The sequence below is a fragment of the Aulostomus chinensis genome, chromosome 5 (assembly GCF_037954235.1).
Source record: "Aulostomus chinensis isolate RoL2024-O1b breed Wild chromosome 5, RoL_Achi_v1.0, whole genome shotgun sequence".
Lineage (NCBI taxonomy): Eukaryota > Metazoa > Chordata > Actinopteri > Syngnathiformes > Aulostomidae > Aulostomus > Aulostomus chinensis.
In genome coordinates, this window is record NC_141324.1 from 31,417,159 (window position 1) to 31,444,107 (window position 26,949).

General features: G+C 48.8%; 1 protein-coding gene across 3 annotated transcripts; it reads right to left on the bottom strand.

Moving 5' to 3' along the window:
- Positions 1 to 3,409: 3,409 nt before the first annotated feature.
- Positions 3,410 to 24,860, bottom strand: smg7 (SMG7 nonsense mediated mRNA decay factor). 3 transcript variants are annotated; one of them, XM_086204723.1, is made up of 23 exons: positions 24,405 to 24,860; positions 23,566 to 23,597; positions 20,037 to 20,154; positions 19,806 to 19,938; positions 18,658 to 18,829; positions 18,478 to 18,549; positions 17,900 to 18,050; positions 17,621 to 17,756; positions 17,381 to 17,543; positions 16,721 to 16,880; positions 16,567 to 16,637; positions 15,906 to 15,966; positions 15,712 to 15,831; positions 15,164 to 15,587; positions 14,945 to 15,086; positions 13,957 to 14,381; positions 12,162 to 12,470; positions 10,455 to 10,604; positions 8,929 to 9,015; positions 8,230 to 8,380; positions 7,975 to 8,145; positions 7,096 to 7,256; positions 3,410 to 6,661 (listed from the first exon to the last, which is right to left on the bottom strand). In XM_086204723.1, exons 1-23 carry the CDS (start codon positions 24,428 to 24,430, stop codon positions 6,548 to 6,550), a joined length of 3,549 nt encoding a protein of 1,182 aa, XP_086060849.1. In that variant the 5' UTR covers positions 24,431 to 24,860; the 3' UTR covers positions 3,410 to 6,547. The 3 variants fall into 3 exon arrangements, with proteins under 3 accessions (XP_086060849.1, XP_086060850.1, XP_086060851.1); XM_086204724.1 differs by lacking the exon at positions 24,405 to 24,860 and adding an exon at positions 24,237 to 24,345; XM_086204725.1 differs by lacking the exon at positions 10,455 to 10,604 and having other exon boundaries at positions 24,405 to 24,857.
- Between the last annotated feature and the right edge of the window lie 2,089 nt (positions 24,861 to 26,949).

Consider the following 26,949-nt stretch of genomic DNA (forward strand, 5'->3'; position numbering starts at 1 on the left):
GAGTTGCTGCACAATTCCCTGTGAAATTGAAGCAATGCTGACTGACAGACCAATAACACCACCCAGTGAAGATCCACCATCTTTTGCTGGTAACAGGAAAGCCCAGTCTACCCCCTAGTCTGTTTGACAAATATGATACTCATGGAAGGAGGCGCTGGAAGCAAGTGCAGTACAGAAGTGATTTGTTTTTGAAGAAATGGGAAAAAGAATATAATGCAAAAGTGGAATAAACCACATCGAAGCTTCTCCTTAGGAGATTTAGTTTTCAGTTGATAATTCATGGCCTTTAGGGCGTATCACAGATACAATTAAAGACGCTAAAGTGTTTGTGCGGACGGTACATGTCAAGACACAAAGTAATGAATTGGAAAGTCCAGGGGTGAAAGTGAGCCGGAACGGACCGGTACGCAGTTCCGGTAAAATATTCACGGCTGGAACGGAGTTCTGTTAAAAAAAGGAGGAGAAGGGAGCTGTCAAACTCCCATATTAAATCAAGAGAACGTCGTCTGAAGGCGGTTTCACACTGAACGCGGCAGACGCGGCGCGCTGTGTGGGGTGGGGCGCAAGCACGCGCAGCGCTACCGAGTTGCTGGGCTTGGTTTGCGCTCGTGACGTCACGGCGCGCCCTCATACACAATGAATGGACTTCCCCCGCGCAGCCTGCGCCTTGCGCGTTCAGTGTGAAACCGAGTCGCGCCCATGAGCGCATCTCTGCATGCGAGGCGTTTCTGGTTGGCTGACAGACGGACACCTGGCTCACGTTACCAGCATTGTTGTTCTGATTGGTTGAAACCACACTGTTCTGCTTTCACCGAACGAGAAAAAGAGAAAGAAAACAAAACAGAGGGCAAAATCAAATTAGTGACTGTTCTTGAAACTTTCCACGTTCTGTGTGGTGTCTCTCACTGTAAAGTGAGAACTGATGTTTTGCTCAAGAAACCATTGAGTGACATTGATGATCTGTGTCTGCATGTCTGCCTGCTCCCTGTTGTCAGCGCTGGAGAGGGCAGTGACTGCACAAAGCAGTTTTCAAAGCATTTCCAGGGGTCGCGTGGGAAGGGCGGGGCTATGGGGGCTGCAGTTGTGTGGGAACAGACACCCAAAAACTGTCATAAAAATCACCCAAAACAGATTAAAAACTGTAAAACTTGGTCGCTTTTTTTTTAACGTACAGTTCCGGCAAGACTTTGACGCCACTTTCACCCCTGGGAGAGGCCCATCACAAAGTTGTGTTCAATGACAGAAACTGTGTGAGCTTTGAATCCTCATTTATTGAAATGAAAGCCTTCTTTGATGTAATTGTATATCGTCATGGCTACAATGTATTCAATCAAAGTATACATTTGTTTTTTGACTTCCATGTCATTGGTGCTACATGGCTCTTCTGTGTATGTTTTTTTGGTAATTTTGTGTACAAAGGTAGGGGCCAGCGTGTTACAGCCATGTTGATGTTTTTGTACTTTTAAATATAATTAATAATTTGGTTTTGAAATATGGACACTTTTTGTCTACTTTTGTTTGATGAAATGCTTTGGAATTATTAATTTCATGTTGTGTTCATGTATTATTTAATGTTATTGTCATTTGTTGACGTCAAAGGTCAAAGGCCATATGGATCTTGTCAGAATTGTAGTTTTGGCGTGGTGTAACACATTGTTTGGACCACATGTTCTGATGCTTCGTTACTAGTTTGCTCTTTTTTTGTTTGGAATACTTTTTCTCCTAATTAGGGCCTGAGCCCGGCGGCACTGCATTCTGTTTGCTCGACACACTCGTTTCCAACGACATTTTACTTGTATTTTGTTCCTGGAAGTGGACTTCATACCCATGGTGTGTACAGTCCAGCCACACCTTTGTTATTTATCGCCCATTGAACTTTGGTCAAATTGGACACCACAACTGCTGGTAGTACCACTACTATGACTATTACTACGATTAGAACTCCTATCACCACTTCTACTACTATTACTGCTGCGATCACCACCACTGGAGGGTTCTCTTGCTCTCTTCTACTACTACTATTATTATTATTATTACAATCACTACTACGACTAAACTGGAGGTTTGACTGTTCTTCTTTCCTGTACTACTTCTACTACTAATAGACAGTAGTAGTAGTAGTCGTAGTAGTAGCTGAAGGTGTCTTACTTTCAGGTAAACATCATCAAACATCTTGATTGAAATTTCTTCAGATTTGGTACAAAGGCTCACTGGGACTCCCTGAGTACCGATACGCAACATTACTGCAGTATTCCTTGGCTCAGTAGGATCTGCTGCCACCCCACAGCAGGAGAAACGCCAGACCTGGTTTCTGTTGAGGCGTCAGATTCAAAGCGATCACAGTGTCTCCTCATCACAGTGAAAAGCTGTCGTACAAAAACTGTTGAACCGTTTTCTCTCCAGGAGACGAGCAGCAGCAGCTGAAGGTGGTTTGAGGTCGTTTCCCATCAGCCCCTGTGGTTTCTTTGAAGGCAGAGCGGTCTCATCAGACGCTGAGCAGATGTTTTGTGATACAAAGCTGAGTCATGTGACCTAAAGATAACAGCCACCCAATAGGTGACATCAGAGGTTTGACAGCTACAAGAGGGACTCATCTGTCACGAAGCGTTACCAAACTCTCCTGAGTCCACTTGTGACTTCCTGAACGACCGCTCATCAGTTGGCATCTGTGGACGTTCCAGTCCCAAAGGTTTTTCATGTTCTGGTTCTCCTGCAGAACTGATGACCCGCGCAGACCTTTAACAAGCACCTCTGATGTCTTTGCTTGGGTTCTAGTTCATCAGTTTGCTCATCACACTTTTCTCAGCCAAATTTTCAAAAGTGTAAAGCAATAATCACCAAAATAAGCAGTTGGTGAGTCCTCTGTAGCCAGCAGGGGGCGCTAGGAGCAGAGTGAACTGTGGAAGAATCAGTTTTGGGGTTTATTCTTTCAATTCATCATTTCTTCCCCTGAAGACAGCAAATGCATTTATTTTTAACTGAAGCAAATTCTCTGGAGTAAATCATTTTTAATCATGTGACAAATCTGGAGAGCTTCTGCTCGGACGGAAGCCGCTATTGAAGTTCCTCATAGAACGTTTAGAGAACAGCCTGACAACGCAGATCGCCGCTCGCTACAGTGCCAGCAGTGGTGGGCCAGGAAGACACATTTTCTATCAAATGACAGAGAAAATGAAGAGCATTCTGAACACCAGCAAAAACATGGCGGTGAGGAATCCCGGTGAACCCAGACCCTCTGGCACTAGAGGGCGCTGTGACTTGATTGCTCCACCTCATAAGAGGACACCTTTACTACACACGAGTTCATCCTCTCCTTCCAGTCAGAGTCTGCTCCTGTTACGCTGGGTCTCTGGTGGTTCTGTGCCGGGTCTCTGGTGGTTCTGATAACGAAACAAACACAGACTGGAGGGAGAACATCGCTGAAGTTTATTTAAAAGCTGATTTCACAGTTCTGAAAGTCTACAGAGAGACAGAAACACTAAACTCCTCTGAAGTCCAAACCCAGATCTGCCCAAGAGCTTCTTCCTAGTGCGCTGAGACCTCCTCGTCGGAATGTCAGACAGATCAGAGTCCATTCAGTTCTTGCAAAAAAACAACAAATAAAACCCAACAACCCAAAACAGACAACTGGAACAGTTCCAGCTCAGATCCAGGATGAGCCTCAAACCTCCCACCTTCCTGCCTCTGGCCGTCCTGGCATTCAGCAAATCGTTATCTTTAGTTTGTTAACATACTTTTACGTGGAGGTTGGAGACGCCCCCCCGACAGCAGCTCCACGACTGAAAACCACACCCTGCTGGTCGACACTGAGCAGGAGGTCACATGCATGTGTCCAGCCAGAGTACAGAGGAGAGGTTGGGTGGGTGTGACTTGATTGGTCAGCTGTTCCTTGCTATGTTCTGATTGGTTCTAGGAACACCAGGAAGGACAGCAGTGTCTCTCCAAGCAGCCTGTTTCCATAACAGCAACCTTTTTAAAACAAAATCTAGACTTGTATGAATGGGTGCGTTTGAAACGTGCATCACGCTGTCTCAGAAGGGCGTCGCACAGCACGTTTGTACCAGGGAGGGTGATCATCAAAGCTGCCACGAGTACGTGTGACTACGTAGCAGAGCACGCACACACGTTCATGTCATTTGAGAGTTGAGAAACTGAGGTGAGAATTCTTGTGTCAAACTTCCAGCAGTCGACCAGTGCTTACAAAAGAACCCAGTGTTCTAAACGTCATGAGAGGTCACGCTGTCACAGCCGACATCATGACACATAATTCAACGCCACGGTTTTTCTTCACCTAAGAACGTCAGTGGAACATTTGAAAGAACCGAGCCTGAATGGACGCCGTCATTTGTGCTACCTGTTGCTCGCTTTCCAAGCCTGACGAGGAACTCTAATCCGTTCACTACAATTAAATCTGTAAATCTACTGTGCTCCAGATAGCACAGCTGCGATGATGTCATGACCCAGATGTGACAGCATCTGAGTGTCCACACAGCGGAGACTAGGGCCTTTTGGCCATGACTGATGAGGGAATGGCGGTGAACTCTGGGCGTATATACAGGTTGACTGAAGTTTGCAGACGTATGAGTTAGCACACAAACCTGTTCTGCCACTTTTGTTATTCAAAGGCTTCACAGTAACAGGGTTCCAAGATTGAACAAAGTCTGTTACTGTGAGCTAACTGGCCAACTCCAGCTAGCTAGCCCACACAAGCAAGCTCACACCAGCTCACTAGCCAACATCAGCTAGCTTGCAAACATCGAGTGGCTAGCTGGTAGGCCGGCAGGTCATTCACATCATTTGCTCTACTTGAAGTGTTATTTCACTCAGAAAGTTTTTTCCTTTCGAGTACTCACTAATACTAATAATGAGCTCACAGTACTGTCCCTCTAGCATTTCTTCTTTGTGGTCTCAGAATGAAGACAGAGCCAGCCATGTTTATTTAGCTTGAAGCTAATAACAGCAGCTAATCTGTCCAAAAACATCATCTAGAACAATCCACATCTTTATCCAATGGGCTTCATTAGCTTCAAGCTAACAATAGGTGGCTGGTGTTTCCAACACCAAACACTGAGTCATTACAAGGCAAATGTTTTGAGTAAAATATTCAATAATTCCAAGTTCGCTGGAAACTTTAATCTTGGTGACTTTGTCTGCAAAGACCCTCTGGGTCTATCTGGGTAAAAGCTTTTGTTCGAAGCTGAAATTTTAAATGGTTAAAGGCTCCAGACGTCATTTTGCTTCTTGGTATCAACCCCTACCTGAGCCCATATTTAGCCTGGTTAAGGGTTTATTTTGTTCATTTTCATGGTTCATTAAATTAGGATTTAGAGCAATGAGTGTTAGTTCCTGAGTTGAGTCCAGCTGGCTCCACAGTTCCTGGTGATATTCAGGTGGAAAGGGGCATCAGTTCATTGAAACATGTCCCTGCCTGTGGGGGGGGTGCGCGCTTCAAACTGGCAAACTAGCAAGAAGGCAGAACAGGAACAACACAGTTGATGCAGGTTCAGTAAGCGAGCAGGGTTACGTCATTACGTTGTTTTTTTCTTCACTGCTCAAAGAAATAAAAGGAAGAAAAGGCAGAAGGGGAAGAAACCCCGAAAATATCCAAGCAGAAAGCTAAAAGACATACTTGTGTTTGCTGCAGACGGCGTGGAGCTAAAACTGCTACAAACAAATCACAAGACTTTGTTTTCGTAGTAACTGCAATCTCTTGAAGCTAATGCTACCGCTAACATCGTTGTCCCCTCTTTCCTTCCTGTGACCTTTTCTAGCAACTTCTCCCACCCAGCTGTCCCTTCAGCACGGACACACCTGTCCTCACACAGCAGCACCCTTTCAGTAAGGGACCAGGCCGTCTCAAGTCCAACTATAGCGACAAATACGTGGTTATTGGTTTAGCTGGGCGTGACTTCCTTCCTTCGTCCAACCAATCAGCTGCTGTGAGCCTTGCTTCTCCTCCTCACAAATGAAAATGAAATAGAGATCAGAAAGTCATTTTGTCCCCGTGTTTCTCCTCGCTCCCCCCCAAACCTGACCACCACACTGTCCTCGCTCTCCTACAACACCTCCTTATGTCTGCGGCAGCAGAGACACTAAAAACAGGCATCCTGACTGAACCAATCAGACATAAGGGGAATTTTATTTTTTCTAAAGACAAAGAAGAGGAGTCATGGGGGTGTGGCGTCTACCCAAACCAGGGGGGCGGTACCACCAAAGGTGGCGTAGGGTTGTGTTCCTCAATGTTCTGATTTCCACAGGATGAAGGAACCCCACTGAAGGCGTGGCACATGGCACCGCACTTGAAGAGATCCTGTGCCCTCCAAGCCAGTAGGGGCTTCACCGCTCCCCGACGGCCGAGTGGTGGGTGGGGGGGGGGGATGTTGCAGCCTCAGCGGGGGGTCGTGTTGCCTCCCCAGCCTCCACCGTTTCTCACCAGTTAAGTTTCCATTTTATTTGGAGCTCGTCAAACTTCTGATTTTTTGTCCTCCCGTTTCTCCTGGTGGTGGTTTTGTTGATGTTGACACAAAGCGCTGACTGGGCCTGCCGTTCAGTGAGGCGGGTTCATGGCGCCGTGACCTCGCTGTTGCTTCTGTTTCTGCTGTAGGAGCAGCTGCTCCAGCGCCGACGGGCCCGGCTGCATCATGGAGCTCGACCAAATGGACTGCAGAGAGAAGGAGACCATTGGCAACATGCTAATCCACATTTTCCAGACTAGAACCCTGCCTCCATCATCAATACAGTCGTAAGAGAACACGGAGAACAGATATATTAAGACTGGAGGACCAGGAACAGGATGAAAAATGTGCTGCGATGATCTCTGATCGACATCAAAGAAATGGGACACCATATTGTTATTAAAAACCGGACCAAATGTCAGCACAACGTGCAACATTCCCACGCATTCTTCTCTCGTCAATCAGCTGAAAGAAAATGCAGTTCATTGTCTGAATATTTCAGTCACAATGAAAAATCATTAAGAGCGTTTGGTTCTGCCTCAGAATGAATGGAACTCATGATGATGGCGAACTGCCGTTCTGTGTCCGTCATTGTGAGACAAACAGGACATCCCACACAAGAGGGAGGAGTCTTGCAGACCTTGAGGCTGTCGAGCAGCACAGTGGAGGACGACTCCTCCATGGGAGACTCCTGACTGGTCCAGGAGCTGCCGGGGGGTCCGGCCTGGTGCCAGCTACTGTCTGCAGCAGTGGAGGAAGCCGACGCCGGCAGGTAGTCCAAACCAAAGCCGCTGACCGACCCTGAACACAAACAGAACCACAGAGCTGAGAGGGTAGCAGACTCCCCCACAAGAAACTCAGAGCTCATTGAAGTACGTTAAGTAGCTACAGATCAATAATCAGCCAACTTGGTCCCTCAGAGACCACTTGGTTCCCCAGAGAGCCAACATGGTTACCCAGAGAGCCAGCATGGTTCCTCAGGGGGCCACACTGGCTAGATAGAGTCAGTGTGGGAGGAGTCACACATCAGCCAATCAGAAGGAGGCATGAAACACACTTGCTGGCATGTACTGATGAGTCTGAACTGGTTTAACTGGACGTGCCCGTCTGGTGAACTCTGAGGTCACAATTGACAGATCCACTTGGTGCCAATTAAGGATACATGAAACTAAGTAAGTGGGCGGAGCCTCTGATATCAGTGCGCCATATCACAGCGCCTCCTCTGATTGGTCAGATACATTCTGAAGTGTCTGATTCTACAACTTCCTGCTGTGTTGCAGTTTAATGGCAGCCATGTGTGTGTTTTAGTAGCGCAGGTCATTAACACTTTCTTTTATTAAAAGGAACTTCCACTCAAGGCCACGCCCACTTCCAGTTTACAATCCAGAAACAGATGATGTCTCAGTTCACCCCTGCTGGGTGGAGTTATGGATTTTTAGCGCTATGGAAAGCCTAGACCAAATCGTTAACTAGCAGTGCCTGGCAGACTGCTGCCATGGAAACAGACTTTATCCCTCACCAGTCTTCTCAGCCTTCCAGCGGTCCACCACTCTACGGTCTCGGCTGTCTGGAGTACCAATTGGCCCAAAGTTGGAGAAGGGTGTGGCTCCGTGATTGTGTGTGGGTGGGGATGACGGCAGGCTGCTGGGATTGGAGGAGTGAGGCGATTGGCTGGCTGGGGTGGAGTGATCTGCCAATCAGAGCAACACAGTCACGTTTGGACTTGAATGAGACACTCCTAGATGGATTCTGTGAGTTTGTAGGTGAAACATACCTGAGCTGGCAGGGAGGGAGGGGGACCAAGGTGTCCCCTCAAACAAGGAGTAGAGGGATGGCTCCTGGTGCATCATGGGAGCATCAGGCTTGGAGTTGGGTGGCAAGTTCTTGCCGTAGGCCTGACTGAAGATACTGTTCTGGTTGAACTCCTGAGAAAACATTCTCTTTGTGATCAGAGAGCGAGAGATGCGACTGCAGTCAAACAGACACCCGCAGCGTCAGGAGCAATCCTGGGTTCAGTATCTCGCTCAAGGGCACTACAACACTGTCCCTGAGGATTGAAACTACAACCCTCAGCTAACTAAATTCATCTTTGATTCCTCAAATGTGAGAATTTACGACATTTCGTCATCTCACATGACAGAACATTGTAAAACTCCTGGCGAGCCACGCCCACTCTGCGTCTGAGAATCTACTCATTCATCATGGATGTCAGCTCCTCTCACATTCTTATGGAATTTACAACTAATCCCTGCAGTAGTGTTTTCATGGCACCCGCATCAATCCAAGGGGTCACCGTGGTGCTCTGCAGAGCTGCTGGTGGTGAGCAGCAGGCGCCCTCTGCAGGTTGGACTGAGAAAATGAACTGCTGTCACACGTTGCTAACAGGTGAATAACAAATTAAAATCTTCAGGAGTCAGGGCCAGAGTTCATAGGGGTCCTTGATAATGATGATCGTTTCAGAGGCGGAGCTGACCTGCATGGGGAAGCCAGATATGGGCATCAGGGACGAGGACTGGCTGACCACCTCAGGACCACTATCCATCCTGGTCTGGTTTGGCAGCTGCAGAGACGAAGGACAGATGGATGATGACTCCTCCCCTGACAGTAATGTGCGTCTACACAGTTTTGTATTCACCGAGCGCAGCTGCATGTACTGTCCAGCTGCAGGAAACATGGCGAGCAGCTGCACTTCCTCTAAGTCGCAGGGTTTTCCTTTTTAATAAGCCAAGACCCTCCAACAGCTGTGAAAGGTAAATCACCAAAGTGACACCATTTATCGTTAACTAGCAATGATGCACAGTAAATAGTGTAGTGTGCTTCCTTCAAGTGCAATATGTAAATCTCAGCTTCTGTCAGCAACACTGCATCAAGTTCACCGAGCTGTTCGAGGCCGGTTTATCATAATGGATGCTAAAACTATGAAACATGGAATAAAAGACATGCTAATAACTGATACAATGCAAAGAGTATCTGTGTAATGACTTCTGCCATCAGAACTACTTTACTCCACTAGGGACATGTCATGAGACGGACGGTCTCAGAACTGGACGCCAGCTTGGATGAGAATGCCTGGTATGACCAGGTGGAGTGGCCTGCTGTCACCTGGACTCACTCACTGTCACTCTTCTACTCGGACATGAATCTCTGGCAGCAGATTTTCATGCAGCTGGTCAGTTATCAGTTAATTCTCCTGTTCTGTTTTGGCAACATCAAACATTCAGGGATTCGTTAAAGCCACAATCTGAAGGCTTCCAGCTCATTCGTCTAATATCTCACTGTTGTATTCTATGGTCAAACCGCCGTCTCAACATCTCCTCTGGACAACACAAATCACATGATCAATCAAGGCTCTACTCCAGGCGAGGGTGGACCGTCCACCTGGGCTATGATTTGTTGGAGAAATTCTTGATACAGATTTTTGAACGATGACGTGTCCGGTCATCTTGTTGTTTTACTTGTTAACTCTACGCACTTTTAACAATACGCTGAGACTTGTCAGCATAACATTTCCTGGTCGTAGCCTTGCCACGCTTCTCGTTTCTATGGTCTGTCTTTTTTCTTTTTTTTTTTACAAAAGGACTGAACAATGTTCGAACAGTTAAGAAGCTACCTTCGTGACAAACGTGACTTGTGGAAAATTGTTAAGATTTTGATTGCAAAACAGAAGAAAACATAAACTGATAGTCTTCCTGCTTGTGAGCGCCGTATACGCAGGATAATGTTCATTGAGGTGTCCATTAGGAATTAAAGGACTCCATGGAGACAACGTCATCCATGATTTCATTCTGATGGACACCCCGCCAACAGTTCCCCTTACACACTCTACTAGTTGGAACACGGTCATAGCTGCTGAGTCACATGATCACCTTTGTGTTTATCTTAACTAACAAAGAATATCATCAGAGGAAAGTAGAAGGCAAACTGATGGAAGCAGACTGTGGCTTTACACCAGGACAGCTCAGGGGTTGGGGGTCAGGTGTGGGAGGTGGGGCTACATACAAATATGTTTGGTCCAGGAGCAGTGCTAAGAGGGCCAGCCATGGCCTGGAAGAAATCAGGAGGCTTAGAAAAGACGAGCTCCTCCTCCTCCTCAAAATCTGCTAGAGTTTTTAACAGGTCAGGAGGTAGAAGAGGCGAGCTCTTGTTGTCCTGGTGAGAGAGGAAGCCAGAAGAGGAAGAGGAGGAGGAAGAGAGGGAAATAAGCAGAGAAAAAGAAAGAAAGGCAGTAAGAGAGAAGTGGGGAAAAGGAAAGTTACCCCTGGAACACACAGGAGGCAGAAGCGCTGCGGAGCCAGTTTGCTTTCGGCGCCCAAGTTAACAGATCTGTCTGTTCAGGCAAGGCACAGAGCGCCTTGGCCGGCTCGCACTCCACAGCATCTAGTCTATTCTTCTGTGAGCCACGAGCAATCTGTCAAGCTAGGCAGGAAGTTGGACACAGGAATGGCATAGTACATCCGGTCAACTATCAAAATAAAGCAAATTTCAAAATAAAACACCCCGATTGATGTCCCACCTCTATTTAAACAATATTTTAATGATAAATGTATTTAACTGAAGCGACAAACCTAACTACACAACCTGGTAACAAACACTCTTTACTGTGGCCATTCACTCAGCATTTACCCATTTAAAAACTCAATACTGTCGCCACCCAAAGACGCGGACATACATGTACAAAGGTCATGAACACATTACGTTATAAACTGATGAGGTTAGAAACTTATCCATGATAAAAATCAGCTCTAGTGTGGCAGTAAAGGTGGAGAGGAGCAGAATCGCTTGTTAACACTGTGGAGAATGTGCTTCTGTTGTGAACAGCCACGCGCCTGCTCGCTCGCAAGGGAAATGACGCTTCGCAGCGCTGCCCCCTCCTGTGTGTCCCTGGGGTTACGCTGAATGCTGCAAAGAACCTTTTCTGATGGGTCAGATTTATTCACTGTGATGTCAGACGATGAACCAGCCACTGGATCCAATTAGAACCCGAGCAGTCGCAGATTATTGGGGACAATCCTGATATCCATGTATCTGCTGAAATATGTGTAATGCATACTTCTATTTTTATTCTACTATTAAATCAAACATGATGAGGCAGCACCATTTACTGTTGAACAATGACATCAGTAATTAAGAGTGATGTCACATCCTGTCAAAACCAATATTGCGTGACAATATGGATGATCCCTCCATGTTGTCATCACCCCTACATATACAACAATCAACCACACCCAAAAATACAGATCCTGAAGGTCCCTCTTGAACAGTGACTGGAGAACTGGTCCTGATCATCAGCCATCATCAACATGTCAATCACTCCTCTCGACATTTGAAAGGAGCCCCGATGACATTTACAAATATGCCATCATGTCCTCTAGCTTGTTCACAAAACCGCCCATCTTCAAATCAGTATTATAAAAGTCTGAAGGTGGCACAGCCGTCAGTTTGACCCTGACAAAGACCCCCACATGAAATCAACTTCTAATCTCTGATTTGAGAAGACGTGACTGGAACCTGACCAGAGCAGAGACAGAGAAGAAGACAAACAGGGAAAGACAGCAAGCAGCAGCAGCAGTAGCACAGGGACAGAAGCAGCACAGGGACAGAAGCAGCACAGGGACAGAAGCAGCACAGGGACAGAAGCAGCACAGGGACAGAAGCAGCAGGCCAGGACCACCTTCCCCTCACTCACTGCTCTGCAGGCCCTCTCACCTCAAACGGAAGACCCCTGGGCCCGGTTGCAGCATCCTGGTCTGAGCCGATAGTCCCTGGCAGAGGCCTCTTCACCCTGTATGAAGGTTCCCAGTAGAAGTCCTGCATCTTAACGTCAGGGTACTTCATCTTCTTGTCCATGGTGGAGAGCGGTGGCTGCAGCTGGTGCTCATACAGTTTGAGAGATTCCTGTGGTGACATGAAGAAGGTCTGCTGCTGCTTCAGGGGCATCTGCATAGGGGGCATCTTCTGAAGCGCTGCCTGAGCCTGGCTCCACATCTGAGGCTGCTGCTCCTGGACCTGCATGTACTAAACACACACACACACACACACACGTGACCCTCCCAGACTCACCTGCTGTCTGGTGGACTAATACACTTTCAATTTCATTCAAGAATCCATGAGAGCATTAAAAGGAGCATTGTTGTTCATGGGAGGGAACAATTATAAAACAAAAATGGAGTCATGACCAAAGGTGGCCTAAAAAAATCCAGGTCCTGCACTCAAGGTGGACTGGAAGGGTGGAGGCCCTCTACTGCAATGGGCTTAGTCATGAAACACACACCAATCTTCATCAGGTGTCAGCCCACTGCAGTGAAGGCATTCTTAGATTTACATTTTTTTTAAAGGCCTCTCTTGTCATAATACAATTTTTTTGTTATAATTCATGGTTCTAAATGTAGTTGTAATCAATAAAACAAACAATAACGATATATAAACCCAGGAGAGATGACGCCCCTGAGGATGATGTCATGGATGCAGACAGGACGATGTGGTTTCTAGCATCTTGGGAACAACAGATTTATCCCAGTAACAACATGTCAATGCGCCCTACAATCCTACAATTCTCCAATTCTCCAATTTCATTTAGCAGACGCTTTTGTCCAAAGCGACGTACAACACAAGCAAGAATTCAGACTTAATTAAGGGAAAACCCATAGGAAAAGCAAAAGTGCTTCAGTTGTGATTTGGTCACAGGTACTGCCATCTAGTGGCAGAAGAAGTGTCGCCCCCCTCCATTTTTTTTCTTAATATAACAGACATACAACATCACACAACCCAGTTAGTGCTACATAGTCACTAAGTGCTGGGTCTTGGACCCTCTGACTGATTCTACCCCAAAGAGGAGCAGAGTCAGGTTCAGTGCCTCGGTGCTCTCTGAACAATTGAGTCTTCAATTGTCTCTTAAAAGTAGAAAGGGACTCAGCAGAACGCACAGAGTTCGGTAGTTGGTTCCACCATTTGGGAACAACAGAAGAGAAGAGTCTGGCTAGAGATTTGGAGCAGCGCTGGGCTGGAAGCACCAGGCGTCTTTGGCATGCAGAGCGTAGTGGGCCAGAAGGAGAGTGGACCTGGATCAGGGATTCCAGGTAGGCTGGAGCCGTTCTTGTGATTGTTTTGTGAGCCAAGAGAAGTGCCTTGAATTTGATCCTGGCTGCCACTGGAAGCCAGTGAAGAGAAACCAGCAGCGGGGTGACATGTGCCCTTTTGGGCTGGTTGAAGACCAGACGTGCTGCTGCATTCTGGATCATCTGCAGAGGCTTGAATGAGCCTGCAGGGAGGCCTGCCAGAAGAGAGTTGCAGTAGTCAATGCGTGAGATGACAAGAGCCTGAACCAGAATCTGTGTGGTCTGTTGGGTCAGGAAGGGTCTGATCTTCCTGATGTTGTAGAGGGCATAACGGCAAGACCGAGAAACTGAGGCCACATGAACCTTGAAGGTCAGCTGGTCATCAATCATGACACCCTGGTCTTTGTCTGTCAGGTTCATAGAGCCTGGACTCAAGACGCACTAACCTGCTGCAGCCCTGGGTGGCGTGGGGGGCTCTTTCCTAGCCCCACCTGCTGGACTGGCTTGGTAGGTGACTGCTGCTGCTGGCTCATCACCTGCACCTGGAGCTGGACCGACTGCTGCAAGGCCTGCTGGGAGGGTGGCTGCGTCTGAGGCTGCTGACCTTGGGAAGGGCCTTGGTTAATGGGCCCGGGACCCTGGCCCGAGGAGCCCGGTCCTTGCCCTGGACCCGGACCAGAGGGCCTCTGCTGGCTGTAGGGAATGTGGGACTGCTTACCGACCTGGACCTGCGTGCCTGCCTGGGTGTGAACAGCTGGCTGGAGGAACGGCCCGGGAACAGACACCCCAGTGGAGAAGGTGAAGCCCGGGTTCACCTGCAGCCCTGGGAACGCCACCGGGGGAGGGATGACATAGGCTGAAGGAGGGAAACCTAGCGAGGAGGCAAGCAGACCACGACTCATCATCACGACTGTACCGAACCACAACAGTTCATCAGTGTGGATGATGCCGTTCACCAATAAGAGTATAAGAATGAGCGTTGATAAAATCCTAACCATTTCCATCCCCATCCAATAAGACCTCTCATTCTCAGTGTCTGCACCATGATCATCAACCAGCGACTGACGCTCTCTCACAGATTCTGAATGCTGCTGTGTGTATCAGCGGATGTTGTTGACTTGTTGGTTCAGGACATCACGTCATGTGGTCAATCCTCTGCTAAAACCATGAATACTCGCCACCACATTCAACCTGTGCAATCATGAATGCGATGCATTCACCAGTTCCAGCTAAACCCCAGAAACAGCAGAGAAGTCACAAAACTGAAGGAGGGGCAGTTTCAGTGACAGTTCTGAAGTACCGACGACTACATGAAACTATCAGCAGCCTGAGTGCAAGTGTTAATACAACAATGTGATATATTTGTAAGCCTGGGCTGTGGACACAGTCTGGTTGTGTGTGTGTGTGTGTGTGTGTGTGTGTGTGTGTGTGTACCAGGTCTGCTGGGCAGAGGGGGGAAGGCTCCTGGATGGTGGATGGGGATAAACTGGGAGGAGCAGGTTGTCTGGGTTTGAGTGACGGGAGTCTTCTTCACCTCAGACACCGGAGTCTTCCTCAGTTCCACCTGCCCTTTCACCTGGAGCACAACACCAAACATCCTGTTGACTGCTCCAACACCACTCGTCATCACAAGCCTGTCAGTGTCATCTTCACCTGTTTTCCAGCGTCTAGAACCTTCTCATGGCCGCTCTTCTTCAGCTCGCTCTTTCTTTTGGCGTCTCTCTTAAGATCAGCTTTACCAGCAGCCCCATTGCCTTTGATTAAATCTCGCCGCTCCTTGACGGCATCCTTTAGGTGATGGCTGCGGGTCGGCTCACGGCTCTGCTCACGGGGTTTGATGTTTTCCTTGAAGGTGACAACAGGTCTGTCGCTGCCATCAGGCCACGAGCTCTGAGTCTTTCCTGCTGAAAGCACAGACTTCAGGCCGCCATGTCCACCATCGTTTGGCGTCTGCTCACCGTTGGACGACTCCTGCAGCACGGGAGGCTCCTTCTCCTGCAGCTCTTTGATAGCCTGCTCTGGGACGTCAGTGATGAAAATAAGGAGGCCGTCCTCGCTCACACGGTATTGGATCAGGCTGGAAAAAGATGACACATTGGTCATGTGACACCTCTGAGGGCAACCTGACTGAAACATTTAAACAAGAGGAATGTAACTGTAACCATGACAAGCGCTCAGTGTCAGCTGATACAGTGGCTCACCCTGGCTGGTTGTCAGCCACCCACTTCCCCAAGCTGATGAGCCTCTGGTGTCGGGTGTTGACTGGCAGCCCGTCCTGGTCCACCAGGATGCCCTGGTGACCTTTAGTGAAGTCCAGAGACCTGAAACAAAAGTCAATGTCAGTCCAGGAACCAGTCCCAAGTCCCACGTTTATACCAAAACTGAACACTTGTACCTCAGAGCTGGTCGTAGCGCCAAGAAACCCTGGAGCTCAAACTCCTCTGGCAGGGGCGTCGCTGTTGGGAAAACAAACACACCTTCCTCAGCAACACTGACTCACCACTCATACATCAAAACATGTTGACAGCTGTTGCTGACAAGAGTTCCCCAACAATTTCAACCAAGTGAAGAAACTAAGAGAGCTTCACTGATGGTGTCCACAGCTGGAGTGACCCAGATTCTGGCTCACGTGTCAGGAGAGGGAGACCTGACCATTCAGGAGGACAGTGGCCCGATTGTTCCGACCACAATCCAGGTACGTAGAGAACGCCAATTCCTGAGTCTTCTGCCCTGTGAGTGCAGCCATCTCACATATGGCATGAAACGGCCGAATTCATTGCCCTTCTTTGTAGATAATAGACTGATGCAGTCAGACGTCTGAACACACTTGAAAATATGTCAAGTAAAGTGAAACAAAATACGAAGGATGTGATTGACTTGTAAGGCCAGGGATTCACCCTGAATAAACTAGACCTACTAATATTTGTGTAGCTGCCATGACAATAGAAACGTGACCATGCTACTCAAAAACGAGTGGACCCGTAATCACAGTGTTCAGAGAGCAACGGTGTCTAAAGGGCTCTGTTTTCAGCGACAGCTGAGATGAGCTGTCCTACCTGAGCAACAGGACACGTCATCCTCTTTGGGCTGGAAACTGTTGAGGATGGAGACCAGCCACGGCCAGACACTGAACAACAGGAGGAGAAGAGCCATTAGGCTGGACTTCTGCTCACGCTGGCTATGAAAAGACCGGACACAGTAGCAACTTACTGCTGCCTCTTGTCCACGGCGGCCTCATAGAAGATGCTAGGTCTGAGTTTGAGCCAGTCCAGAGAAACTTTGATGGCCGGCAGAGGACACTCGCCCATGATCTCCTCACCACGGTTCTTGTTAAGCAGAACACGGCTGCACATCACACCCAGGAAGGACACTGAGGAGAGAGAAAGTCACAGACAACATGATTTATCTATCAAGCCAGCACCTCAACATGTCACCTGGCTGACGTCTATGAGTTTGTCGTCACGACCTTTGGTCCAGATTGTGAGAGTTTCCTGTTCCTATTGTGAGCAAATGCTCCAAATCAGCATCACATCTGTTCTGCCTCTCTGGCTGAGAAATGTTCTCATTGAATCATTTATTCCAGACTCAAGACAAAAAACTGTTTGCCCAATGGTGGTTTGTGCTGCCAGGGTCAGCCTGAGCCAGCAGGCCCAAACACACTGCAAGTGTGGGTTTCCGAGTAGACCCCATGGAACACACACCTCAAGTGTGTGTCCTGACACTTCCACTCCGAACTGGTTTCAATTTTGGAGCTTCAAAGGATGTCACAATTGCTAATCCTTGGCCTTTTAAACCACCTGAAATACACTGGTGCTAACCGCCATGATGTTGGAGATGATGCAAGTGTGACAGTGCAAGTGTGGTTCTTACTGAAGAGGCCGAGCAGCTGGAACCAGCTGATCTGCTGCTCGCCACTGTAGCTCTGCTCGCTGCCGTCCGCCGTCAGGTCTCGCAGGTGGTGAAGCTCAAACAGGTTGATGACAGTGATGTGGACTAGCTGCTGAGAGCTGAAGGCCTTCTGCAGTATTAGCCTCTGCACAGACACACACGTGCAGGTGATGATGACATCACTGATGTGCAGACAGGAATGATATTCAACTGGTGGTTTACCTGAAACTGCTCCTCCAGCTTCTCCCTCAGACCGTCCAGTTTATCCAGACTCTTGCTCAAGTAGACATGCCCATGAAACTTGATGAAGGCCTTGATGAAATCAGACACACTCCACTTGGTTTTCACCTCGTCGCGGCTGGGGGACGGTAGCAGTTACACATAGAAATGTTTGACACGCATGCTGGTGAGATTCTCAACTGAAAATCTTTCCTTAGGGTTAAACTGAGTACATCTTGAAGGACACTTCAGTCCCTGAAGGACAGAGAAAGGCAGCATTACCTCTCCAGTGCCTTGGACAGTGCCTTCTGCAGGTTTGTGGAGGCAGCTGGGAAGGGGAACTTGACAGCAATGCTACGACAGTAGTAGAAGATGGTGGTCAGGTGGTCTCCCTTGGAGGAGGCCAGGATGGCCAGCTGGTTATAAGGCTGACCTGGAACCAGAAGACCGTCTCGTGAGACTAAAGACAGCAACTCTGATGAACCTTTGACTTGCGAGCTTCATGAAGAAATATGGAACCATAAACTGCTTCTTTGAATCGTATTATTATTTGTTCATTGTTAGTTTTGGTGCAGAACACAAATGTCCAGAGACCATTAAAGTCCAGCAGAATTCTTGCAGGGGGTTACGATTGTCAATGTCTCCATGGCTTTAAGGTTCTCCGTCTGTAGGAATGAAGACTGTTGTAGGAAAAGTGCGTCACGCAGTGTGAGTACCATGTTGGCTGCTTGCGTCTGTAACAGTCACCATGACTCTGCTGGCGGTCAATGAACATCTGACTCATGATCTCATGACAGAATGTTTAGAGTCCTTTTCTGGAGATCTTCATGGGCCGTGTTGTCCTACATGTCTTCACTCACCATTTGATGGCACCAGCTGAGCCGCATGTCGGTAGTATGACTCTGCCTGGCTGGTCTGGTTGCGGTAACGTGCTGTATAAAAAAAGACATCAGATAAGGTACAAATTTAGACAGTGTTTCACCCGCCCATCCCCCCAAACTGATCTTTTTTGGAAAGAATTGGTGGCTGGTGCTACTCACCGATGTCTCCTAGGTGCACCAGGCAGTGCTGGCAGATGTAGGAGCAGGAGCTGGGCTGGGGCGTGACAATAGCGCTGCTGCTGCTCAGTTTATTGCTGATGATGCCGAGCTGTGACGACTTGACACGGCAGGGCAGGTCCACATTGAAGACGGTGCACAGCTCCTGCAGCAGCTGCAGACGACACACAGGAAAGCTTGTTAATGTGACCACCGCAATCTTTAGAGAAGAGTTCATGAACGTGTCCCCGTGTAAATTATGGCGTGGAACACTGACGGTTTGTAGAACAAATTTAGCTTGCAATGCATTCTGGATTCTTTAAATTCAAAGACTGAGAGAAGCCCTGATCTGATATTGGGGCAAAACCCTGGTCAATGTATCATGATGACAAGACACCTATAGAGCTACAGAAGGTTGATGGGTGTTTGTAGTCCAACAGGAAGTGGTCATCTCCTGGTTCCTCCACCAACAGGAAGTGGTCATCTCCAGGTTCCTCCACCAACAGCCAATAGGATCGCTCCATGTGATTGTGGTGATTGAATCAGTAAATCAGCTCTGGTGAACAGAAGTTGATGTTCAAAAAAAAGGGGGGGGGGGGGGGGCGCGACACTTCTTCTGCCACTAGATGGCAGTACCTGTGACCAAATCACAACTGAAGCACTTTTGTGCTACTTTGGGTTTTTCCTTAATCAGGTCTAAATTCTTGCTTGTGTTGTACGTCGCTTTGGACAAAAGCGTCTGCTAAATGAAATTGTGGAATTGTAGAATTGAAGATCTTCCAGGTTTAGTTCATCAGGATCATCTTCACTAAGTTGCCGTTTCCCATGCTAACCATGGTTGCATCTTTTAATTTGGATTTCTGTTATTGGGAATGTTTTGTTCTACTACACATCCATTATTACACAAGATTTCATTCAGAGCTGACACGTTAAGGTAAAAAGTCAGTAAACGTATCCGTGATCAGTTATTTGTTACTTTTTTCACAAAGTTAAGAACAAAATAGTCAGTGACAAAAGATCCCACACGCAGACAGAACTCTGGGTTAGTATTGGATCATGTCTGGGCTGGAGGCTGTATCTGTATCGCTGCAGCAACACTAACAGCAGCTGCCTGTTGGAGCTACTGGTCCTCAGTGCCACCTGGATCTCACCTGAGTGTAGAAGCCGCTGGCGGCCTCCAGGAACAGTGACAGGTTGGCCTGGACCTCGCTGCGGTTGGGGTTGGCTCTGTTCTTGGCCTGGCTCTGCAGCGTGGTGATCTGGTTCTTAAAAGCATGATTCCACCTTGAGATCAAGAGACACAACGTGTGAAAGAGGGATTAGAGCTCAGCGAGGCCTCGAGGTTGTCAGTAATGTGATGTAGGCAGGAAGTGAGATCTTACAGGTCTTGTTCCACCTTCTTGTCCAGGGCGTATTCGAGGTCCGTGACCAGCATCTTTTGGTAGAGATCCTGCAGAGCCTGCCGAGACGTCCACACCTCTGCTGCTCCCAGTTTGGAATCTGCACCGCAGACAGGACACAGACACACAGCTTCATATCGAACATGCTGGCAAGACTGCTGGTGGTAGGAAGAACCGAAGCTCTGAATGGTCTCATGAAGCATGAAGTCCTGTCTAGCTTTAAACATTAAAATGCAATATCAGATTCAGGGATTTCAGTCAACATGAGAGCAAAGCAAAACTAGAAATCCCACAGGTTTCCCAATACGGTCCAAAGTGTTGGTCCTGAATGGAAGTATCGGCACCGAACCGATCCAGGCAATTTTTTTTTTTAATGTACGTGATGGGCCAAAAATAAACCCGATGCTTTGTTCTGTTTGGAGACGTGACCATTCAGTCCACCCTCATACAAGTGCTTTACACAGTGACTGACACACACACACACACACACACACACGGTAGGATGCATCACAGCACCAGCAACAAGAGAAGAAGAAAACTGACACTCATCGCCATCAGACAGCTGCTGAGAACACAGAGGATCTCTGACGTCAAAGCTCAGATCTGCTGCGACACTTCCACTGACACACAGGTGAACAAAATGAAAACATGCAGAGGCTGTAAGTCGAGATCAACTTCCTCCACTCGCCAAACAGCCGACAGGTAGCAGCCAGTCCTACCTGAGTCCTCCTGAATCATAGCGCTGCTTATTCATGTCAACGCGTTGTGTTCGCTCACAGCAGGGAAAGCTTGGTCACCATGGTACCTGTGAGCACCGATGGCAACTTGCTAGCATGTCGGATAATAGCTCATCACCTGTTGCAGCCTTTCACGTTTCAAAGTCCCTAAATAAAACCAAATTATTATCATTGTTGTTGTTATTATTATTGATACAAATCCCAGCAGATGAGGAAACTCCCTCGTGGCGTTCCTGAGATCTCAAACTGCTGAGAATAGGATGGACAACCTGAAAGCCAAACACTGGTCTACAGTTATCAACTCAAAGCCGGTGACACAGGTGACCCTCAGGTGTTACATACCAAGGTGATGCACTGTCCCTGCTGCTCGACATAGACCTGAACCCCTCAGCCTGATCACCACTAGGACTGGCGACTGACCCGGTTCTCAAGTGGATCCACCACCAGTCTCCTCCTCTACATGATGAGATCCAGCTGTAGGCAGGAATGAGCGAGACATGGACTCACGGATCCACATCACCAGGATCTACAGCAGCGACATCAGAACGTCATTCAAACTGCATCAGTGAGGTCGGACGGTACCAAAGAGAGGGAGGATAAGCAGAACTGACAGTCTGAACTACCACACGGCAGAAGACATTCAGGACGGCTACAAGAACATTGGGATCCCCTCGGCTAGTGGAACCATGAGGGGGCTGAAGGAGGTCGGCCACAGCCAAACACCCTTTCAGGACTGACTGTCTAACTGGTGCTGGCTAACCAAGCGGACCCGGTACTGATGGACCACCAACAGAAGAAGGTGGTGATGATAGATGGAGCATCCAAGAGACAACAGCACCAGAAGAAGGAGCACCAGGAGCTGGAGGAGAAGTGGGGCGTGAAGGCAGCAGTGGCGCCACTGGGAGCTGGGACCCCCAAACTGGGAGAGTGGCTCCAGGAGGTTCCAGGTCCAACACCTGAGGTCTCAGTCCAGGAACTTCCGAGGTACTGCAGGACCCTCAGACTCCCAGACCTCTGGTGGAGGAGCCAAACTGGAGAAGGACTCGCACCACCAACCCCAGAGTGGGAGGGGTGGGGGGTCATAGTTCTGTTCTGAAACCAGAAACTCAGTTTCCCATCTAAGGTTAATTCAGCTCTGAGTTCAGGGTTACCGTCAGAGTTGGCTGGACCTCCTCTCTGAAACAGAGCCCTGGTACAACACACACACAGAATATTCCAGTACTTCAGATCAGAGTATACGCTCACGGCTGCTTCGGCTTGGTAGTAACCTCTGCAACTCGTGAGACGCAGGACTAAGATTCTACTAAGCTGATCCATGTTATCATCTGAACTAGGGATGTGTGTTGAAAGAGATTTCTTTGTTGGATCATTTAGAATATCAACAATCAATTATTGATGCAGTCCTTACAGTAGTGACAGCTGATGGTGAGGTCGCTCTCAGCTGTTAGAGCGGTTCAGCAGTTTGTGGTTAGCCCAGCTTTCTCAGCTGTGGCTAACTTCTTTGGAGGTCCTGCCTTCTTTGTCGCGAGTTTTGACCAGTCAGGTGATGGAGCATGCAGAGGGAATGTGTTTGGCTGGTTCAACTATATTCATCAGATTTGGAAAACCTCTGGCCCCGAGGGTACTTAGCAAATCAGTCTCAGTACATGTGCAGGTCCCTTGGATAGCGCTCTCTGCCTGTCGAGCAGCTCCTCCGTGCCAACCCTGAGGTGATGCTAGGTTGAGACAAGGAGCACGCATCCATGTGAACGAGGGACAGATGAACGTCGTTCAAGTGGTGCATCATTTATGCTTATCGAGGTAAACTGCTCAACTTATCGTGACATTGATTTGAGGTCATATCGCCCAGCCCTACACGGCTGTGCAGAGTTGACAATGAACTTTGTGTTTTCCTGTCTGAAACGGCCCCACACCAGACTTCTCCACAGCTGCATCACGTTCACGCTGGCAGCAGCAGCCAGCAGGGAGCAGAGTACTTGTGTGTCCTGTCTGTCTGATAAAACTAGTTTAATATCGCCCCCTGATGGTAGGATTGCTCCAACACAGTCAAATCACACTGCACAACACAGCCTCCAGTGATTGATGTCATTGATATACAGAATTCTTAACTATCAGTTATCAATAATCAATCAATTGTGCCCAGCTCTAATATCTACATTGGACATCAAGGATTTTGTCCCGTCAACGCCCCACGGGGATGCCCCTTTCTGAATTTGAGCTGGGCCTCTAGCTTCAACTTAATCCAGACAAGATCCAGGTTTGGGGTCAGCTGGCCCTGCTCCTTGAGCCACCAACAGTAACTGTCAGAGCTGGCCATAACATCTGATTGTGTGTGTATGTGTGTGTGTGTGTGTGAGGGAGGAGGACAGGTGAATGCGTGAGGGAGGAGGACAGGTGAATGCGTGAGGGAGGAGGACAGGTGAATGCGTGAGGGAGGAGGACAGGTGAATGCGTGAGGGAGGAGGACAGGTGAATGCGTGACGGGAGGAGGACAGGTGAATGCGTGACGGGAGGAGGACAGGTGAATGCGTGAGGGAGGAGGACAGATGATTGCGTGAGGGAGGAGGACAGATGAATGCGTGACGGGAGGAGGACAGATGAATGCGTGAGGGAGGAGGACAGATGAATGCGTGACGGGAGGAGGACAGATGAATGCGTGAGGGAGGAGGACAGATGAATGCATGAGGGAGGAGGACAGGTGAATGCGTGAGGGAGGAGGACAGGTGAATGTGTGAGGGAGGAGGACAGGTGAATGTGTGAAGGAAGAAACCTACCTGTCATGTCCGCCTTCAGGGCCTCTGCCTGTCTGTTTGGATGTAAACAGAAGAGACCAGGTTATCATCCAATGACGGACAGACACAGAAAACAGCACAGGTAAACAGGTAACAAACACACTTCCTCCTTAGGGTCAGTCCACCTGCCAAGCTAACAGCTAACGCCAGTGACAGATGAATAAACTGACGTCAGAGACGTCGCCATCAGCCGTTTAAAGCTTGAGGAGCTCGGATCGAATGCCGACATCAGGCCGTAGATGTGGCATCGGGCTCAGAATGGTCTCCGGGTCTAACACGCGCACCAACATCGGGAGTGCTGCCGCGGACAGCTAGCTCACATGCCCGATGACGACGGCGGGTGGTCACCTCCACATTCGGACACCGCAGTTACGCGCAGTCGTAGACCCCCCGCAACCAGTTACTCCAGAGGCTGGTACTGATTCACGCACACCGAATTTAATATTCCACCGCATCATTTCGCTGAAGCTAACTTCATGGACGCAGCCAGACGCGAGCAGTAGCAGGCTAAAGCTAACTAGCTACGACCCACAGCAGACGGGACTCGGAGGCGGGTAAACACCTATTCAGCCCCAAACTCGCTGCTACATGTAAACCCGCCGAGTTCCGAGCGGTGACCCGTGTAACATCCAGCCAAACAGCATCAGTGTCACCTGACGACAGGCGGAAGCATCGATTATTTGTTGATATATGATGCTAAAGCTAGCTTTGCCGTTAGCAACTGAACATAACAATCCACATGCTGGCTGAAAACAGCCCGATGTGGCGTCACCCGCCCCACCTGCGTGGGTGGGGGGGCGTGGAAACCGACGCGAGCTTACCGAAGGTACTGGGTGCACAGGTTCATCCTGCCGGATCACCAGTCTTTCAGGCGACGACTGGTCCACAAGCTAACGCTCCTCCCGCCGCCATATTGTTCATGTCCGACCCGCACATTCGGAAAAGGGGGGTGGGGGGGGGGTGTCGGAACGTATCGGTAGGCTTCGGCTCGAGCGGTGGGGGTTGGGGTTTCTTCTTGCTGTGTTACAGCGGTGGGCATCCAGCATTTACCGCCACCTTGTGCTCCGGAGACAACGAATCCACAGTGCGTGCGAATTCCCCAGATTCTTCGCCTCAAGCCCGGCGTTCACATTCTGCACCAAGGATGTTGTGAGGGTCCTCAAGAGGACGGAGATGAGCAACGCGCCTGGCGTGGACAACATCAGTGGCCGGGCCCTCAAACAGTGCGCTGACCAGCTTGGGTGCATCTTCCAAAACCTCTTTCAGACCTGCATGGACACTGGCACTGTCCATGGCCCTCACCTCCCACGTGATGAAAGCCATGGAGAGGGTCATTAACAACACATCCTCTCTTGGAAGGCTCACAGCTCCACCCACTACAATTTGCATACCAGGCAGGCGGAGGCGGAGGCGACGCCAAAGCCTTCATCATCAACACGTCCACAAACACCTGGCAATTCCCAACACCTCGGCCAGGCTTCTGTTTGCAGACTTCTCCTCCTCTGGGTCCTGCAGTGTCCGGCCTGCAGGACCCAGAGGAGGAGCTCCACCTTTGTCCCCCAGGCTGTCCTCCTCCTGAACTCTTGACCTCCCTGCACTCTGACCCCGAATACCAGCCACAAGATCACCACTGGCCACTTGTCCTACACCGAGTGTATCCCTGTACTTCCTGTATGTGCTGCTACTGTATTTATACTCTATTCATGCTACGATCCACCCTGTACAGACCACAATATCTGCAAAGTACTTCTCATTCATTAATATAATTATACTACGTATCTATTGTGCACTACTACTTCTATCATGCACTTTACCAGGCAACAGCTGCCAACCCTGGGAGGAGGAGACTTCCCTGCACTTCCTTACCTCATGTATGTTGTGTTGTTGTTGTGTCACCTACAGTACGGCTCTCTGCTCCGTGAGTTGCCTCCCACCGTGATAACATTTTCTCAATCTGACTCTCTCCCGCTAACAACCCTCTTGTGCAACTTCATTAACCAACCCTTCCTTCTTTCTACTGAATGGAGCAGCACCTGAGTCTTTATTCACCTGAGCCCAGCTTCCTTCATTCTTCCGCCATGTCACAGAACCCCAGGTGTGTCCTTCCTCTCTGAAACCACTCTCAGACTAAGCCAATATTCCTCTTTTCCCAAGTTCATGTGATCGTCTCTCTTTGTTCTATCCATTATTTTTCATGAATTTGATGTCAGAGTTGTTGATCTGTAATTGGTGGTTTGTCTTTGTTCTTAGTGGGACCACCACAGCTTCTTTCCAGGTCTTTGGTACCTTGGTTTCCGAGTACATTGGTTCCTGAGCACCTTGGTTCCAGAGTACCTTGGTTCCAGAGCACTTTGGTTTCCGAGTACATTGGTTCCTGAGCACCTTGGTTCCTGAGCACCTTGGTTCCTGAGTACCTTGGTTCCAGAGCACTTTGGTTTCTGAGTACATTGGTTCCTGAGCACCTTGGTTCCTGAGCACCTTGGTTCCTGAGCACCTTGGTTCCTGAGTACCTTGGTTCCTTAGCACCTTGGTTTCCGAGTACATTGGTTCCTGAGTACATTGGTTCCTGAGCACCTTGGTTCTTGAGCACCTTGGTTCCTGAGCACCTTGGTTCCTGAGTACCTTGGTTCCTTAGCACTTTGGTTTCCGAGTACATTGGTTCCTGAGCACCTTGGTTCCTGAGTACCTTGATTCCTGAGCACCTTGGTTCCTGATCACCTTGGTTCCTGAGCACCTTGGTTCCTGAGCACCTTTGTTCCTGAGCACCTTGGTTTCCGAGTACATTGGTTCCTGAGCACCTTGGTTCCTGAGCACCTTGGTTTCCGAGTACATTGGTTCCTGAGCACCTCGGTTCCTGAGCACCTTGGTTTCCGAGTACATTGGTTCCTGAGCACCTTGGTTTCCGAGTACCTTGGTTCCTGAGCACCTTGGTTCCTGAGCACCTTGGTTTCCGAGTACATTGGTTCCTGAGCACCTTGGTTCCTGAGTACATTGGTTCCTGAGCACCTTGGTTCCTGAGCTCCTTGGTTCCTGAGTACATTGGTTCCTGAGTACATTGGTTCCTGAGCACCTTGGTTCCTGAGCTCCTTGGTTCCTGAGCACCTTGGTTTCCGAGTACCTTGGTTCCTGAGCACCTTGGTTCCTGAGCACCTTGGTTCCATAGCACTTTGGTTTCCGAGTACATTGGTTCCTGAGCACCTTGGTTCCTGAGCACCTTGGTTCCTGCGTACCTTGGTTCCTTAGCACCTTGGTTCCTGAGCACCTTGGTTCCTGAGTACATTGGTTCCTGAGCACCTTGGTTCCTGAGTACATTGGTTCCTGAGTACCTTGGTTCCTGAGTACATTGGTTCCTGAGTACATTGGTTC